Here is a 19,191-nt window from a genome sequence, read left to right as displayed (position 1 = left end):
GTGTGGTGTAAGCTGAGCTCCAGCACAGGGACAGAGAGAGGACCTGGGCTGTCACTGGGTGGGACCTATACAGCCTCTCTTTTGGCAGAGAGTAAGGGAGAAAAAGAGGCGTGGGGCAGACCAGCTCACTGTGAGGACCTGGGGCTGTGTCACCAGAGCCTGGACTCCTGTCCATGTCATGCTCCAGTCTCATTGTATAGGTAGGAACATAATTCAGGGACACAGGATGGCTCTCCAGCCTGTGTCAGCCACACAGTCTTAGGGTCATGAGGAAATTTATCTTGGTCCCAGTCCCACATCACCCATATGTGTGCAGGTTCCCTGTCCCAACCTGTGCTGACCCAGCCGCCCTCCCTCTCTGCATCCCTGGGAACAGTGGCCAGACTCACCTGCACCCTGAGTAGTGACCTCAGTGTTGGCAGCTTTGCTATAAGCTAATTCTGGCAGAAGCCAGGGAGCCCTCCCGGTATCTCCCGAACTACTAAACACTCTCATGCAAGCACCATGTCTCTGGCGTCGGCATCTGCTTCTCTGGATTTGAAGATGCCTTCTCCAGTGCAGGGCTTTTCTCATCTCTGGGTTGCAGCCTGAGGATGAGGCTGACTATCACTGTGCTAAAATCATGGCAGTGGGAGCAGCTAGTGTTACACTGTCTCAGACAAAGGGAGGATGGGATATCAATCCCTATGCAGACAGATAATGGCTGTGAACATTTTTACATTGAGAAAATTATCTGGAGAAATCTGCGTGGGGGGATTCACCTGCAGGAAGGTCTGTCCTGAACAAGGGAAACACTCGTTTGAATGTAGAGTAAGGGAGATTTCTGCATCCAAGGAACATCCTGTCAGTCCAGTAAAGGCCAGGTCAGAACACTAATGAAAAGTCTGTCCCAATTGAGACCACAGGATATGGGATCTCAGGGACACAGTCCCCCTTATCTCCACCTCCGCAACAATCACCTGTGGGGTCTTTCTAAGAAATTTCTGGGTGACATGGGCCTTGGGTAATAGAAATTCACTGTTCTGCTCCTGAGTGGCTGAAGGGACAATTCCTCTATCCTGAACATGCTGGGCACCAGACAGGGTCTAGAGTTGTGTCTGCCCTGAGACAATCTGCACCCTAATCAGTCCCTCCTGGAAGCTCTGGGTTAGGTTATTCCATGACTGAGGAGGCCCTGAGCTTCATAGAAACGGACTTCTCCCAGGGTTTCCCTGGGTACCACGTTGGGCTTTCCTACTTGTACTCTCAAGACCAGACCTATTATACAAAAGTCATGAATGTATTCAAAAATATAATGGTAGTAATAATAATAATAATAATAAAAATATGATTTAGAAAGAAGTTTGTAGAGCTTCTTCAACCAAGAACTAGAAGACATTTTTTCCCATTATTTTTTTCGTCCAGTTTAACAACTACATCTTCAACCCACATTCTCTCTGTGATGAGCGTGGATCTGTGAAGGGTATACAGGTGTCAGAGCATCTGCAGCTGTCGCTCCTTCCTTACTTAAACACCCTGCAGGTTCACACTTTGCGCTCTGAGGTCAGTGCCACCCTCAGACACAGGGCTGTAGCAGGGCTTCTGCACCTAGAGCCTGGGGTGCTGGGAGGATAGATCCTGGGATGAGGTCACTGCCCACAGTGTGTGGAGAGCTGTTGTTTCACAGAGGTAGACATAGTAACAGATTACTGAAATTTTCAGTGTGTGACCCTTGTATGAATGCACACGAGGTATTCTATATAGACCCTGGAGAGAGCTGTCCCCTATCTCCTCAGTGCTGACAGAACTTCTTGGAAAGAAGACCTCAGGAAACCAGAGGAAACAGATAAGAGGAAAGAAAGCAGCCTCTCGCACTACCTGGCCATGTGACAACGTGGACTCATCACTACTCTGGACTTGATCTTCTTCTAAATGGTTCTACAGGAAACACCCCCTCAGTCCTATCCCATGAACAGCCAAGGGGGCTGTGAACTGACTCCATGTGTGGAGCCTGAGTAGAGTGAAAATGTGTCTTGATGGGAACCCTGGGTGGCTCAGCAGTTTGGAGCCTGCCTTTGGCCTAGGACATGATGCTGGAGACCTGGGATCGAGTCCCACACTAGGCTCTCTGCATGGAGCCTGCTTCTCCTTCTGCCTGTGCCTCTGCCTCTATATCTCTGTGTCTCTCATGAATAAATAAAGTCTTTTAAAAATGTGTCCTGAGGTTATAGGAGGCTACATAATGGGACACCTGGCCTGGTCTGAACGAAGGGCAAAGCACACGGAGAAGTGAGGAGGATGGAACAATCTTTGATGAGCACCACTCATCATGAAACACAATGCAATGTCTGGGTCTGGACACCAGGAGGTGATTTTCATCTGTTTCCAAGGAGTCAAGGTTAATCAATGCTGGGACCTGCCACCTGGCACTGCCTATGCCTAGACATCCTCAGGCAGAGGGACCTGACCCAAGGCTATGGCAGGGTCAGAGAGCTGGAGTCTCATTTGCATGGATGGCCCCTTTCATTCTCAGAGTTTGAAGAGGGGAAGGAGAGATGAGGGGAGGCTCTGCTCAGCTGTGGAGCCACTGAAGGCAGGATCAGTGATGACCTCCACCATGGCCTGGTCTTCTCTCCTTTTCACCTTCCTTGCTCATTGCTCAGGTGACTGGATGTGAGGGCGGGGGAAGGGGCCTTGGGAGGAGACATGGGTTCCTGCTTCCTCCTCTTGTCTCCAGATCCCAGAATCACCCTCTCCATGTCTCTCCCCTTGCAGGGTCCTGGGCCCAGTCTGTGCTGACTCAGCCAGCCTCAGCGTCTGGGTCCTTGGGCCAGAGGGTCACTGTCTCCTGCTCTAGCAGCACAAACAACATCGGTATTATTGGTGTGAAGTGGTACCAGCAGATCCCAGGAAAGGCCCATAAACTCCTCATATATGATAATGAGAAGCGACCCTCAGGTGTCCCCAATCGATTCTCTGGCTCCAAGTCTGGCGACTTAAGCACCCTGACCATCAATGGGCTTCAGGCTGAGGACGAGGCTGATTATTATTGCCAGTCCATGGATTTCAGCCTCGGTGGTCACATAGAGTTCCGGGCCTGGGGGGAGGTGAGAAGCAAACCTACCAAACCCACAATGATGGGGCTTCCTGTGCAGGCCTGACAGTTTGGCCAAGTCAACTGATTCTTTGATATAAACTGGATTCTGAGACCCATCTCATAGAGTTTATCTGCAATTCTCTCCACATTCTCTTAAGTGTCCCCATGAAACCTGTAACTGGGAGCAATTTATTGTGTGATTTTCTCAAACTGAGCACAGATTCCTGGGTGCCAGAGTCAGCTTCTTTGGACACAGAGACTATGTCATGTCATGGCAGAAAATGGACACTGAATCCAGCTCTGTCTGAGTCAGGACAAACCAGGAGTGTCCAATATGTGTCCTGCTACCAAGAGCTCCATGAATGGGCAGCCAAATCCTCATCTATTATAATAGTTAGACCTTCTGTGGACCCTGACCATTCTATGGCTCCATGTCTGGAACTCTGGCTCTCTGACCATCGCTGGGCTGAGGTCTGAGGCGTAGGCATCTCCTCACAGCTCCTCTTCTGTCAGCGTGTCAGGGTTCATCCAAGTGCTCAAGAATTGAGACCAGAACCCCTTTCTCATCTGCTGGATGGGGAGCCCCAGGAGCTGCTCAGAATCAGACTGTGACTCCTGCTTCTGCTGTTAGTGCCTTCACTGATATGAGTCCAAGATCCATGGAGGGGAGCTAGGTGGGAGTGAAGGATCCTCCATCTCATTGTCCTCAAAGACTCTGACCGCAGTCCCCTCTTAGACAAAGGGTCTGAAAGGACACAGAAATGTCATCTTCCCCATCAGGTTTGGGCACAGATTCCCTTTGCACTGAAGTTAACAAAAACCAGCTGAAATAATTCCACCTGACTGGGCCTGGAACCTATCTCTGTACTCACTGAACGAGTGAGGGATGACAGCTGCTGCTTCCTCCCAAGGAACAAAACCAGAGCTTTTGACCACCCCAGACCTCCTTCTGGGAAGGAAGCTACAAGCTGGGTTGAGGACCCAAAATCAAGTGGCATTGTGGGCTCAAGTTTGCATAATGAATCACCAAAAAGGCCCTTAACCCCCTGAGCTTAGAAGGAGATAAAGGACAAATCTCAGAGACCAAAATCAGCTGTAAAGCCAGGGGACCTTTAGAAAGTCCCAGCACGATATACACTCCTCTCCTCTCACTCACATCCTCTGCTACTGCCCAGGTTCATGGAGATTTCAGAGGCCAGACTTTGGAATGATCCTTCTGCCTTTATTCTTCATTCTTAACATGTCTATTCTCATTTCAGGGACCAGTTGTCAGGCTGTGATGACTCAAGAGTCCTCACTAACAGTGTCCCCAGGAGGGACATTCACTCTCACCTGTGCCTCCAGCTACTGGCATAGTAACAATGCTCAGTATCCTTACTGGTTTTAGCAGAAGCCTGGCCAAGTCCCCAGGGCATTGATTTAGGATACAAGCAATGAACACACCTGGACCCCCACCAAGTGCTCAGGTTCCCTTTGTGGAGCAATATTCTCCTGACCCTCTACAGTGCCTTGGTGAAAACATAGCTGAGTGGCACTGGTGGCTGCTTTTATTGTGATGCTGGGTGCAGTAAGAGACCCAGATCAGGAAGCAAGACTTAAACATTTTACACCAAGCATGTATACAAATATGATCCTGTCTCATTGGCAGGCCATGACCAGATTCCTGACTTCAAGAATACACTAAATGTTGTGCATCCATGCAGAGATGGGGATGCAATGGGTCTGAATTGATTATCGTTCATATTTGTGTCTACTCCATCCCAGTACATCGAGCTTAAGACAGATGATTTACCAACTGAGCCACCCAGGCACCCCCCCAAAATGATAAATTCCTAAATACAGATTTAAAATGAGAAAATTGGGGATCCCTGGGTGGCTCAGTGGTTTAGTGCCTGCCTTTGGCCCAGAGTGCAATGCTGGAGTCCTGGGATTGAGTCCCACATCAGGATCCCTGCGTGGAGCCTGCTTCTCCCTCTGCCTGTGTCCTGCCTCTCTCTGTGTGTGTCTCTCACGAATAAATAAATAGAATCGAAAGAAAGAAAGAAAGAAAGAAAGAAAGAAAGAAAGAAAGAAAGAGAGAGAGAGAGAGAGAGAGAGAAAGAAAGAAAGAAAGAAAGAAAGAAAGAAAGAAAGAGAAAGGAAGGAAGGAAGGAAGGAAGGAAGGAAGGAAGGAAGGAAGGAAGGAAGGAAGGAAGGAAGAGGAAGAAAGGTAGAAAGAGAAAGAAAATTGGTGGATAGGACACGGGAGGAATTCTGCATTGCCAGTTGCTGGGAAATATCATAAAAATTTGTAATCACAGACTGATCCAGAAGCTGGATCGAGGCACTCTGAGGCTATTAACCTCTTAACCTCTGTACCTTGTGGATGATGGGTTCTCCTTGACTTAGCTTCTTCCAGAGTGTGCTCCAAGAATGTATCCTTGAGATAGAAATGTGGTGTTGATGTGGTGTGTATAAGCCTCAACCCTGTGAAGTCCTCTTCATAAACATAAGACTTAGTGGATGTGTGTGAGGATCTATTTTTCTTGCTGCTGACCAACACAAGCCTTGTATGAAGATCTCCTTTGCTTATTAGTCATCTACTGACCTGGAGTAGCCTTCCTCTTTCTCCTGTTTCCATTCCTAGTGAGGACAGGAGCCCATTTCCACTCACACCTGAGAAGCTCCCTAGAGTATTGGAAACCAACACCAGGTGATCAGGGCTGGACACCTACCCTGAGGCACCTGGATGGAGCAGGGAGGTGTGACAGCCAAGGGCAGGCTCCAGAGAGAGCATGGAGGAAGTCATTGTTGATGTTCTATAGGAGGTGAGGGGTTCTCAGGCATGAATGAGCTCCAGATACCCAGAATGATTAGTGGTCAGGTAGTACCAGCCACATAGAGACATTTCTCTGTCCTTGCTGAGAGTCTCACACTCGAATTTTTTTCCTTTTGTGTATATGTGTTATTACTGTGTTCACAAAGCTCAAAACCTAGCCTGACACGAAGGACAAATTCAACACCAGTTTCTTGAATGAATGTGTGAGTTCACCTGAATAGGATTCCCATGAACAGGAATAGATCACTTGATGGGATGAGAGCAGGGTGTTATACTGTATGTTGGCAAATTGAAATTCAATAAAAAAAGAGGAATATATCTAAGGCAAAAACAATAATTGCTGCTTGTGGAACATTTTGTATTTGGAGGGCTGATGGTCAGATAGGAGTTGAGAACTAAGCACTTGATATTAGGACAGAACAAGAGAAAAACACAGATTTCAATCTTGGTGAAGGTGACAGTCCCATGGACTGGATTCAATGGATTCCTGCAGAGAAGAAAAAAGGACATGATTAGCCTCCAGCTGCTGGTTGAAGAAACCAGAGGGAGCAGCTGGATCATAGAGCATATTCTGAGCACAGAAGACAATGTCCTTGAGCAAATAAACTACAATATACAGGTCAGGTGTATGAACATCTGCTAACAATTCACAAAACAAAGTACCAGAAAAATTGTCATTTGCCTACATAAGCATGAACTTGATAAAAATACACCATATAATCAAGAAATTGTAATATTTACTTCCTCATCCAAAATTCCTTGGAAAGCCCCCATGGTGGCAAATCTACCAAACAATTTTGGTGCAGGAGTTCAGTGTTGAGAGAAAAGAAGTTTCTTCACCTGGGGGAGGCAAAGATAGAAGCCCAGAAATAAATGTCTGAGAATTGGTTCCTCCAGTTCTATTTTTTAATAATACATTTATTTTATTGGTGTTCAATTTGCCAACATACAAAATAACACCCAGTGCTTATCCCGTCAAGTGTCCCCCTCAGTGCCCGTCACCCATTCACCCACACCCCCCCTCCTCCCCTTCCACCACCCGTAGTTTGTCTCCCAGAGTTAGGAGTTCTGATGTTCTGCCTCCCTTTCTGATATATTCCACACATCTCTTCTCCCTTCCTTTATATTCCCTTTCACTATTATTTATATTCCCCAAATGGATGAGAACATATAATGTTTGTCCTTCTCCGATTGACTTACTTCACTCAGCGTAATACCCTCCAGGTCCATCCATGTCGAAGCAAATGGTGGGTATTTGTCGTTTCTAATGGCTGAGTAATATTCCATTGTATACATAAACCACATCTTCTTTATCCATTCATCTTTCGATGGACACTGAGGCTCCTTCCACAGTCTGCCTATTGTGGACATTGCTGCTAGAAACATCAGGGTGCAGGTGTCCCGGTGTTTCATTGCATCTGTAACATGGGGTAAATCTCCAACAGTGCAATTGCTGGGTCATAGGGCAGGTCTACTTTTAACTCTTTGAGGAACCTCCACAGTTTTCAAAAGTGGCTGCACCAGTTCACATTCTCACCAACAGTGTAAGAGGGTTCCCTTTTCTCCGCATCCTCTCCAACATTTGTGGTTTCCTGCCTTGTTAACTTTCCCCATTCTTACTGGTGTGAGGTGGTATCTCATCGTGGTTTGGATTTGTATTTCCCTGATGGCAAGTGATGCAGAGCATTTTCTCATGTGCATCTTGCCCATGTCTATGTCTTCCTCTGTGAGATTTCTGTTCATGTTTTTGCCCATTTCATGATTGGATTGTTTGTTTCCTTGTTGTTGAGTTTAATAAGTTCTTTATAGATCTTGGAAACTAACCCTTTATCTGATACGTCATTTGCAAATATCTTCTCCCATTCTGCAGGTTGTCTTTTAGTTTTGTTGACTGTATCCTTTGCTGTGCAAAAGCTTCTTATCTTGATGAAGTCCCAATAGTTCATTATTGCTTTTTTTTCTTTTGCTCTCGTGGATGTATCTTGCAAGAAGTTACTGTGGCTGAGTTCAAAAAGGGTGTTGTCTCTGTTCTCCTCTAGGATTTGGATGGAATCTTGTCTCACATTTAGATCTTTCATCCATTTTGAGTTTATCTTTGTGTAAGGTGAAAGAGTGGTCTAGTTTCATTCTTCTGCATGTGGATGTCCAATTTTCCCAGCACCATTTATTGAAGAGACAGTATTTCAATGGATAGTCTTTCCTCCTTTATTGAATATTAGTTGACCATGAAGTTGAGGGTCCACTTCTGGGTTCTCTATTCTGTTCCATTGATCTATGTGTCTGTTTTTGTGCCAGTACCACACTGTCTTGATGACCACAGCTTTGTAGTACAACCTGAAATCTGGCATTGTGATGTCCCCAGCTATGGTTTTCTTTTTTAAAATTCCCGTGGCTATTCGGGGTCTTTTCTGATTCCACACAAATCTTAAAATAATTTGTTCTAACTCTCTGAAGAAAGTCCATGGTATTTTGATAGGTATTGCATTAAACGTGTAAATTTCCCTGGGTAACATTGACATTTTCACAATATTAATTCTGCCAATCCATGAGCATGGAATATTTTTCCATCTCCTTGTGTCTTCCTCAATTTCTTTCAGAAGTGTTCTATAGTTTTTTGGGTATACATCCTTTACCTCTTTGGTTAGGTTTATTCCTTGTATCATATGCTTTTGGGTGCAATTGTAAATGGGATTGACTCCTTAATTTCTCTTTCTTCAGTCTCCTTGTTAATGTAGAGAAATGCCACTGATTTCTGGGCATTGATTTTGTATCCTGCAATGCTACCTAATTGCTGTATGAGTTCTAGCAATCTTGGGGTGGAGGCTTTTGGGCTTTCTATGTCGAGTATCATGTCATCGGTGAAGAGGGAGAGTTGGACTTCTTCTTTGTCAATTTGAATGCCTTTAATGTCCTTTTTGTTGTCTGATAGCTGAGGCTAGGACTTCCAGTACTATGTTGAATAGCAGTGGTGAGAGTGGACATCCCTGTCTTTTATTTATTTTTTTTTATTTTTTATTGGTGTTCAATTTACTAACATACAGAATAACCCCCAGTGCCCGTCACCCATTCACTCCCACTCCCCGCCCTCCTCCCCTTCTACCACCCCTAGTTCATTTCCCAGAGTTAGCAGTCTTTACGTTCTGTCTCCCTTTCTGATATTTCCCACACATTTCTTCTCCCTTCCCTTATATTCCCTTTCACTATTATTTATATTCCCCAAATTAATGAGAACATATAATGTTTGTCCTTATACCCTCCAGTTCCATAGCAGTGGTGAGAGTGGACATCCCTGTCTTGTTCCTAATCTTAGGGGAAAGGCTCCCAGTACTTCCCCATTGAGAATGATATTTACTGTGGGCTTTTCATAGATGGCTTTTAAGATGTTGAGGAATGTTTCCCCTATCGCTACACTCTGAATAGTTTTGATCAGGAATGGATGCTGTATTTTGTCAATGCTTCCTCTGAATCTATTGAGAGGATTGTACAGTTCTTGTTTTCTCTCTAGCTGAGATGATCAATCACATTGATTGTTTTACGAGTGCCGAACCAGCCTTTCATCCCAGGGATAAATACCTCTTGGTCATGGTGAATAATCTTCTTAATGTATTGTTGTATCCTATTGACTAGTATCTTGTTGAGAGTTTTTGTATCCATGTTCATCAGGGATATTGGTCTATAATTCTCCTTTTTGGTGGAGTCTTTGTCTGGTTTTGGAATTAAGATGATGCTGGCCTCATAGAATGAAAAGATAAAATAAAATAAAATAAAATAAAATAAAATAAAATAAAATATAATATAATAAAATAAAATAAAATAAAATAAAATAAATAAAATAAAGTAAAATAGTATTGAAACTATTTTAAAAAAAATTGTTATATACCACACTGAATTTTCTTATCATTGGGATATTTTTGGACTAAATAACTTGAGCCTTCCATAAGGAGAGAGAGTTATGTGTCCTCAGTCCAAAAAGAAATAAAACAGAGAAAAAGTGAAAAAGAGGAGACAGTTCTGCTGATCCAGGAGAACTGTCTGCACTGATTCAAAAGTAAAGCTGAGCTAATGCACACCCTTGAGTTAATTTGCTGCATTGAAACCATGCCCCACAGGGTTAATGAGGTTAAACCTCAGCACCAGCAAGACGCAGAGGCACTCCTTCTTTCTCACAGAAATGTAAACCATATATTTAAGAGGCAAGCAGCAGGAAGAGCCAGCAGCCAAGGTCACTCTGAGCTCCTCCAATAGCTCCATCTGCTGCAGAAGGACCATGGAGTATCTCCCGGTGACCTCTATGTCCTCACAATGTCACATCTCTGCCCTCCGAGGATCACACTTCATTCATACTCCACAGCTACACACACAGCTTGTGTGCTCCTCACCCCTGCACAACCCTACGTGCCCTGCCCTGGATTGACAAATGCCCCTCCCTGAATATCCATCCTCACCCTGAGTAAAAGGAAACCACTCACCCCCCTCAGGGAGCCTCATCTTTGGAAATTCTTGCCCTGATCTCCTTATTTGCTGCAGATAATGTCTCCTTTGTCAGACAGCACCTGGTGTGGCCTCTCCCTATACCTCATCAAGCAGACAACTCTGGGTAGCTCTGTGACACTTGTACCTGTTATATTTCATCCCTTAACTAGAAGACCTGACTTCTTCATCCTACACTTGACATGTGGCTTTAGGCATATTTATTGAATGATTTATAAGAAATTACAGAGAAATATTAAGAAATATTTTTCACAACAATTACTTTTATTTAACCATATTTCCCTTCATATCAATATTAGATATAAGTAAATAAAAACAAAAACAATGAAATGCCAGGACACCTGCACCCCGATGTTTCTAACAGCAATGTCCAAATAGCCAAACTGTGGAAGGAGCCTCAGTGTCCATCGAAAGATGCATGGATAAAGAAGATTTGGTTTATGTATACAATGCAATATTACTCAGCCATTAGAAACGACAAATACTCATCATTTGCTTCAACGTGGATGGAACTGGAAGGTATTATGCTGAGTGAAGTTAGTCAATCAGAGAAGGACAAACAGTGTATGTTCTCATTCATTTGGGGAATATAAATAATAGTGAAAGGGAATATAAGGGAAAGGAGAAGAAATGTGTGGGAAATATCAGAAAGGGAGACAGAACATAAAGACTCCTAACTCTGGGAAATAAAATAGGGGTAGTGGAAGGGGAGGTGGGTGGGGGGTGTGGGTGAATGGGTGATGGGCAATGAGGGGGGCACTTGACGGGATGAGCACCGGGTGTTATTCTGTATGTTGGTAAATTGAACACCAATAAAAAATAAATTTATTTTAAAAATCATAATTAATTTATAAAGATCTATTTTAAAAGTAGTCTCCCTTTATTATTATTTATATTTTACCTTTTTCTATATTTTACTTTTAAACAACTAATTCATGAAAATACTGAGTAGCTGAGGTGATACCAACCAAGAAAATCGCAATATCCATTATGTCTCTTAAGAACAGCTGCACAATTAAGAACACAGGAAACTGCACAAGACTCTCACCTATTAATACATAACACAGATTATGTATTGACTTCACACCACCTGGAAGTGAAAATAAATAAATAAATAAATAAATAAATAAATAAATAAATAAATAAACACTAGCCTTAATCCTGGGGGCCTGGCTCCCATGCTCACACCACAAGTCATGAGCTTCAGAGGATGTGAAGAGAGAGCTAAGTCCTGACCACAGGACAGGCATCCTGGGTAGGAAGGAGGAGACAGGAGGGCTCAGAGGCTGTGCTGTGGGAAGATGGGGTGAGAGAGGCAGGAGGGGGGCCCTGGAAACACCTCAGTGATGGGAAAAGAGGGTAAGGGGAGTAGGATAAATGGAAAGAAGATACAGCCCACCCTCCACCAATGTTAAAGCAAAGTATAGGAGACAAAATACTTGAAAAATGTTCTAATTAACACATAGTATTATTTTTCATAACAGAATAAACAGCTACTGGTTGGATTATTGAACAAAGGGAGCATACACAAATCTATAGAAAAAAATGACAAGAGGAAAATAGACATTGGAAAATAAAAATTTAAAAAAATTGAAATCCTTAAATATTTATAGGCCAATAGCAACATTTAAATTTTGCTCATTTCAACATCCTATGCACTATAATTGGAACCTTGCAGATAGATTAGCATGGCCTCCACACCAGGATGACATGCATATACATGAAGAGCTCTGCCTATTTACAGATGGCAGTGCTGACGTCCCCACAGCGTTGCCCATGCTCTCTTGCCAGTGAATGGAGCACGGACAAGGGCACGTGTTCTGTGGTTCAGGACCTGTGACCTGTGCACAGGAGGGAGCTTCCAACAGACAGGAGGGATTTGGGGGCCACAGAGGGCCGGGTGCAGGGGGGATGCTGGCCAGATTGCTGGTATGTCAAGGGTTCCTCAGCAGGTGATGGAAATGTTGACAATTTGATCATATTGGTGGTGGCCACATCCCCTACATACAGTGAAAAACATTGCTTTTTTTTTCTTATATTTATCCCAGACCCTGGGGCGTAAGCAGGTGGCTCTATACTTTCCTCAGGTGTGCTCCTGGGACACCTGCTGTCTCAGGCAACAGCAGATTCTGCGTGACACTCTTCCCTCCTCAAGGACAGATCTCCCCACACAGGATTTGTCCCTACCAGAGATTCCTTAGAAGCTTCTCAATAAGGACTTCTGGGTGGCTCAGCATTTGGGTGTCTGCCTTCAGCTCGGGATGTGATCCTGGGGTCCTGATTTGAGTCCCACATCAGACTCCATGCAGGGAACCTGCTTCTCCTTCTGCCTATGTCTCTGCCTCTCGCTGTGTGTCTCTCATGAATAAATAAATAACTCTTAAAAAAAGAAGCTTCTCAGTAAAACAGGCCTCAGGGACAAGGATTGTTGCTAGAAGGGTTTTTGTCTCACTTTCTCATTATCTGACACACTGTGGGTAAGTGTAGCTGCTCCCACTGCCATGGTCTGTAGCACAGTAGTAGTCAGCCTCGTCCTCAGGCTGCAGCCCAGAGATGAGCAAGAGCCCTGCATAGGTCGAGGTGTCCTTGGAGCCAGAGAAGCGGCTGGGGACCCCGGGACCCTGGTGTTCATTAGAATCTGAGTAGAACCTCAGGAGATACCGGGGAGGGCTCCCTGACTTCTGCTGGAACCAGAGTATATGGTAGCTTCCAACACTGAAGCCACTGCTCAGGGTGCAGGTGGGTCTGGCTGTTGATCCCAGGGATGCAGAGAGGGAGGGTGGCTGGGTCAGCACAGGCTGGGACAGGGAACCTGCAGACACAGACAGTATGGTTAATGGGAAAGAAACAAGGACTAATTTATCAAGATTCTGACTTCAGGAAGAGTGACTTTGAGGGGTGTCCAGTTTCCCTGAGGCGTTCTGTTCCTACCTGTAAAATGCGAGAGGAACATGACGATGACAGGAATCCAGGCCATGGTGACACAGTCCCTGGTCCCCTCTGTGGGCTGGGCTGCCCCAGGCCTCCTTTTCTCCACCCTCTGCCACAGGAGGGGCTGTCCATGCAAATACGCTCCACCCATTGACTGATTGGCCCCTCCCTGAGTCCTGGTGCTGGAGCTCAGCTCACACCACACTGGGGAGGGTGGAGGTGGCTTCAACCCTGGGGAGAGCCCTGGGAGGAAGCACCTGCTGAGACCAGTCCCTGCTCAGGGGACTCTGCCCGGCCAGAGGGGACACGGCTGCTGAGTCCCCTTAGAGCTCACACATCCCTGCCCACAGGTCCAGAGTCCCTTGGGTAAATGATCCTCACTAAGCAGCTGTGTAGGGACCACAGGCCATCCCACAGCACCCCCTGTTGATCACAAGGCATAGTCCTAAATGTGTCCCAAAGCCCTGAGAGCCCAGAGAGTTTCTGCAGCTCACCACACCCGTCTATACACACATGCATTGTCCAATTCTTAGTATATGTGTCCCCTGCTATCTGAAAGTCCATCATCCCTAAGAAACCGTAGTAAGTCACAATGGCATAAGGTAAAGAAGCAGTTCACATTAATTTATATGCACAATAATTTTTGCATGATTCCATATCAAAAAGTAAGCTATCTCATCTTCTCTAATACCAAAGGGCACATTTTACCATCAGGTGTAGAAAATAATTGTATTTAAAGCATATATGATAATATACACAGTTCCAAGCCCGATGGTCTGATGCTGAGATGCTGTGGGTAGTTCTCAGGGAAAGAGCTGGATGGAGCCCCTCATGCTGCTGGAGTTGTACGCTGTCTCCAGAGAAGTCCTTGAAAAACAGATGCTGAATGCTGTTTTGGCGTTTCTTCTTTTGAGAACTCAAAAATCCTCTTCAGATTTCTTTCAATGGTAAAAACAGGTACTAATGGAAATGTCTTATAAAAGCTAAGTGCCTTAAGAGAACTTTCAAAAAGTGGAGCCGCCTGTACTATGATTCTGATCCTGGTGCCTGCTTACTGTAATGTCTCACTCCAGGAGGTGCTGTGGTCCATGGAAAATGCTAATATGTACATAAAAATTACAAGACATTCTAGATAAAGCTGAACGTCCCAGGTGAGCATCAGGTCAGCTGTCACTGAGGAGGGGACAGTGGACCTATTTTGAAGAAATTGTAAGGACTATTTCCAGGAATGGCATAAAAGGAAGATGTTGTAGGGATACACTCACTGAGTAGCATATTCCAAAGAGGACAATTCAGAGAACATTTCAAAAGATTTCAGTGTAAGTACTGATAGAGATTGCATTTTAGTAATGATTGGCAAAAAATAAATTAAATAATGACATTGGCTGCCTTCAAGTTCAAGGCCCAATGTTTCCCAGAGTTCACTCTTGGTTCACACCTGATAAAACCTCGCATCCATACAGTGGGACTAATGTCCTTACTGTATTAGCACCTCCTGTAATATCCAGTTACCCCCAGTGCACAGGCCCTGGCGTGTGATGTCTGCATTTGACACTAAACTCAAATAATTTTAACAAAGAGTGTCCACTGTTCATGCATCCCAGTCTAGCTGTTTTTCCCCCCTTTACAGTCAGCTCCCAAATTCATTATTTCCTGTGTCTCTCTGATAAACATGATTTATTGTGCTTTTTATTTGTCCAATTTTATGACTATTCACATTATTAGGATTGATATAAACATTTACATTATACAGGGGACTCCCTCTTCTCAGAATTAGTCTCTCCACTCCTACCTCAGGGGACCCAAGGTGTCTTCCCATATTTAGGCTCCATTTGTTTATTTGGTAAGTGTCTCATGGATTGACATGAAATTGAATTGAAATAAAAGAATATTCAAAACTTTTTCTATTACATGAGGTTTCTCTGTGACAATAAAGGTTAAATTCTTAGGGTCTATTCTCTAAAATACTGAGATACATCTCTGCATCACTCCAACGGAAGAGTCATAGGAAAACCAATCAGAGAAAAAATTATGAAACTTTAGATTAAACCTTACTGGCCTCACCCTAGCTGATTACATCTGCAACGAACCCATTTCCAAAAAAGGTCACATCTTTAAATACAATTTTTTAGAACTTCTGTCACATGAATTGATCAATAAACAGTTCAACTTATAACAATTAACATCCACAGTTTATTCTGATTTTCTTAGTTTTTACCTAATGTCCCTTTGCTGTTCTATGATCCAGTTCTGGAATCTTTGCGGCTTTTAGTTCTGAAGTCTCCTGAAGCATCTCTCACTGTGACACTTTCTCAGGCTCTCCTTGGTTTGGTGACTTTGTCCACACTTTCTGAGTGTGGATTTTGCCTGACACCCTTCAGGGCTAAATACTTTCACCTCTTACTTGAAATCTCTGTACTGGGATGTGTCTCTTCTCCCTCTTTTATTAATTTGTTCAAAGGTTAACAATACGGAGCATGGACAGCTATTAGACTTTGAGTTATAACCTAATACTGTTACATTTATTTGTTGCTCAATCCTTTCAGTTTTACTCAGAAAGCACTTCAAGTTGGTTCATGAGCCTCCTGCCACACCCTGTCATTGTGTGTGTGTGTGTGTGTGTGTACCTGTATATTCATGGTGGGATTACGCTGATGTGCTTGTGTTTGTTTGAAGGATTCTTCATTTTCTGACACTATAAGCTGTTCCCTGCTCATCCTGTGTAATCCCTGACCTTGGGATCAAGCATTTCTCCCAAGAAGCCTGCCTCTCCTCCTGGGAGCATGGGATTACAGAGCAATATCTGGGAAAATGCATCTCATGGCTATGGGGTGTCACTGATAGACCAAGGATTTCTACGTGGTAGTAACTAATCCAGGAACATGCACATAGTGATGACCATTTCCATGTGCAATTATCTGCCTCTGCCTCCACCAAATTACACATGATTCCAGCCTTCCATCTCCAGCTCTAATCCACGACCACAGGCTTCACTTAGACCTCATTCTTTCATTAACTTCCATTCCTCAAGTGAGGAATCGAGGTGCATCAGCACTCATTCTTTTACTCAGTTGTTCAATTCCAGGACACAGTGCAGCCCATCAAAAACCTCCACCTGTTCCCCCTGACACACCCTTGTCTACTAGATACAGAGCACACGTTCAGTATCTCATGACTTTACATTTACAGACTCTGCTCACATTCAAAGTCACTCAGTGGAGCAGTCTCCTATGCCCTGCATTGAGGTGGGATCACACGTCTGTCCTACATGTCCATGGGTTTGGACAGTAGGACAAACCTACAGTCTGCATCCCATCATGGGCCCCAGATATGCTAAGTGACTTTTATATGCACACATTAGTGCTATATTGTGGTTGTAGAGAGTTCAGTGAATTTGGACAATGCCATAGTGTCATGTAAGTACCATTACAATATCATATAGAATAATTGCATTGATCAAAAACATTTTCGGTTCACTGTACTTTTTCTGCTTTTATCCTCTATGAAACCGCAGATATTTGTCCTTTCTCAAGACATTTGCCTCTTCAAAAATGTAATACAATGATCATAAGATTATGAAACATACTCTGTTTTAGAAAAGTGCCACCTATTGGGTGACATATTATTCATGTCCAGGTGTGAGTGTGATTAGATATAAATCTGGAATAGTGACGCCTGGGTGACTTAGCCCTTGGGCGTCTGTCTCTGGCTCAGGGTGTGATCCCAGGATCCTGGATTGAGTTCCTCATCAGGGTCCTTGCATGGATCCTGATTCTCCCTCTGCCTGTGTCTCTGCCTCTCTCTGTGTCTCTCATGAATGAATAAATAAAATGTTAAAAAAGAAAAGTTCCATAGGCAGATAGCTCTTTGCTTTCAGTTTTTAAAGGCTGTGAATGAAGTTACTATAAATATCCTTGTCTAGCTTTCTCCAAGAACAAAAGTTTTTTTAACTTAGTTTTATAATTTAATAATTTTATGTTTCAATCTATTTAATGAAAAATCAGAAAATAAGACAAAGCAGGCAGCACCAGTTATACCCAGATAGTGAAAAATATAAGATGCAAATAGGCTGAATGACTTACGTACAAAATGGGTATTGTTGAGTCCTTTGGTACATTCAGAGGCAAAAGAAAATGTTTCATTTATTTTAAACTCAGAAGGTAAAAAGGAATATCCAGCAAGCTAGAGGTGAAGTTCACAGCTAAAGACAAGACATGTTTGTTTACAGGAAGACTCTTCATCCAGGAATGCACTGCTCTGAGTGACACTGAGGACAGAAGGGGCAGGAGGAGCCTCATCTCAGGCAGGGCCCGAGGATGGACCTGAACCCAAGGCATCAGCCAAAGAATAAGCACAATCACAGGCTATGCTGAGGAGGAACTGCTGGTGTGTCCCCCTCTTTGCAGATGAGTAAGTAGCTTTTGTCTCACTTCCCCACAGGCCTGGAGCATCGTGTATAATTTGAGACTATCATCCCAGGATGAGCAGTAATAATCAGCCTCGTCCTCAGCCTGGAGCCCAGAGATGGTCAGGGTGGCTGTGCTGCCAGACCTGGAGCCAGAGAATCGATCGGGGACCCCCGAGGATGGAAGAGTACTACCATAGATGATGGTTTTAGGGGGCTTTTCTGGGAGCTGTTGGTACCAACTCACAGAAGTATCAAATTCTATTCCATCAAAATCTGTGTTGCTGGGGATTCCAGTGCAGGAGATGGTGACCCTCTGGCCCAGGGACCCAGACACTGAGGCTGGCTGAGTCAGCACAGACTGGGCCCAGGACCCTGCAAAGGGGGAGAGACACAGAGAAGGTGATTCTGGGGTCTGGAGACAAGAGGAGGAAGCAGGGTCACATGTCTCCTCCCAGGGCCTCTTCCTCTGTCCCCACATCCAGTTACCTGTGCAGTGAGTGAGGAGGGTGAGGAGGAGAGGGGACCAAGCCATGGTGGAGGTCATCACTGATCCTGTCTTCTTCAGTCTCCCAGCTGAACATACCTCCCCTCATCTCTCCCTTCCCCTCTTCATCCTCTGAGAAAGGAAGGGGCCGTCCATGCAAATGAGACTCCAGCTCTCTGACCCCTCCCTGGTCATGGGTAAGGTCCCTCTAACTGAGGATGTTTAGCAGCGGGCAGGTAGGGGCTGTGGGTGCCAGAGGGATAGGAGGGCTCCTACTGTGAGTCCGGAACAGAGAGCCAGGCAGTGCCAGGTGGCAGGTCCCAGGGCTGAGCACTGTTGAATCCTGAGAAATGGGCACTCTGTGCCCCCGGTGTCCAGTCTCAGACACATTATTGTGTGACATGGTGACCAGAGCCCATCAGGGACAGCTCCTGCTTCCCCACTGCTCTGTCTACTCTCTTCTGCACTAGGGCCAGGACAGATGGCCCTTATGTAACCACCCATAACCTGCGACAAACTCTATGCTTTACTCAGACTCCTCAGTGGTGACAGTGTTCACAGCTCCCTTGGGTGTTCTTGAGTCAGAACTGAAGTGGTGTCTCTATGCCAACTCCTCTTGGATCAAGATCAAGTTCAGAGCAGTGATGGGTCTCTATGGACATTTGGAACCGTCTGTGCGGGATGCTGTATATTCTTAGGTTATGTGATTCCTCCTTGATTTCTTTTTTTTTAAATATTTTATTTATTTATTCATGAGAGACATAGAGAGGCAGAGACACAAGCAGAGGGAGAAGCAGGCTCCATGCAGGGAGCCCGATGTGGGACTGGATCCTGGTTCTTCAGGATCCCACCCTGGGCCGAAGGTGGCACTAAACCACTGAGCCACCAGGGCTGCCCCCATCCTTGATTTCTAGAGGGTTCTTTTCTCTCAAGTTTTTATATCAATGAGCAGACAGGGAGCAATTATGTCCAGGTTGTGGGTA

The 19,191-nt window shown here is 44.7% G+C and overlaps 1 non-coding gene and 2 gene segments (V, D, J or C); 1 reads left to right on the top strand and 2 right to left on the bottom strand.

The window, feature by feature from the left end:
* The window catches only part of LOC144299103 (immunoglobulin lambda variable 1-40-like), a 296,751-nt gene that overhangs the window by 160,878 nt on the left and 116,682 nt on the right, over nucleotides 1–19,191 (bottom strand).
* LOC144300093 (U6 spliceosomal RNA) lies at nucleotides 12,020–12,125 on the top strand. Its single transcript, XR_013366734.1, has one exon. It is a non-coding gene; the product is annotated as a U6 spliceosomal RNA (small nuclear RNA).
* Nucleotides 12,845–13,373, bottom strand: LOC144299602 (putative non-functional immunoglobulin lambda variable 5-48). The segment is given in 2 exon segments: nucleotides 12,845–13,197; nucleotides 13,317–13,373. Coding segments are annotated over 2 exon segments (399 nt in total).

Source organism: Canis aureus, chromosome 27 (genome assembly GCF_053574225.1).
Source record: "Canis aureus isolate CA01 chromosome 27, VMU_Caureus_v.1.0, whole genome shotgun sequence".
NCBI lineage: Eukaryota > Metazoa > Chordata > Mammalia > Carnivora > Canidae > Canis > Canis aureus.
This window is presented reverse-complemented; position numbering and strand designations above follow the sequence as displayed.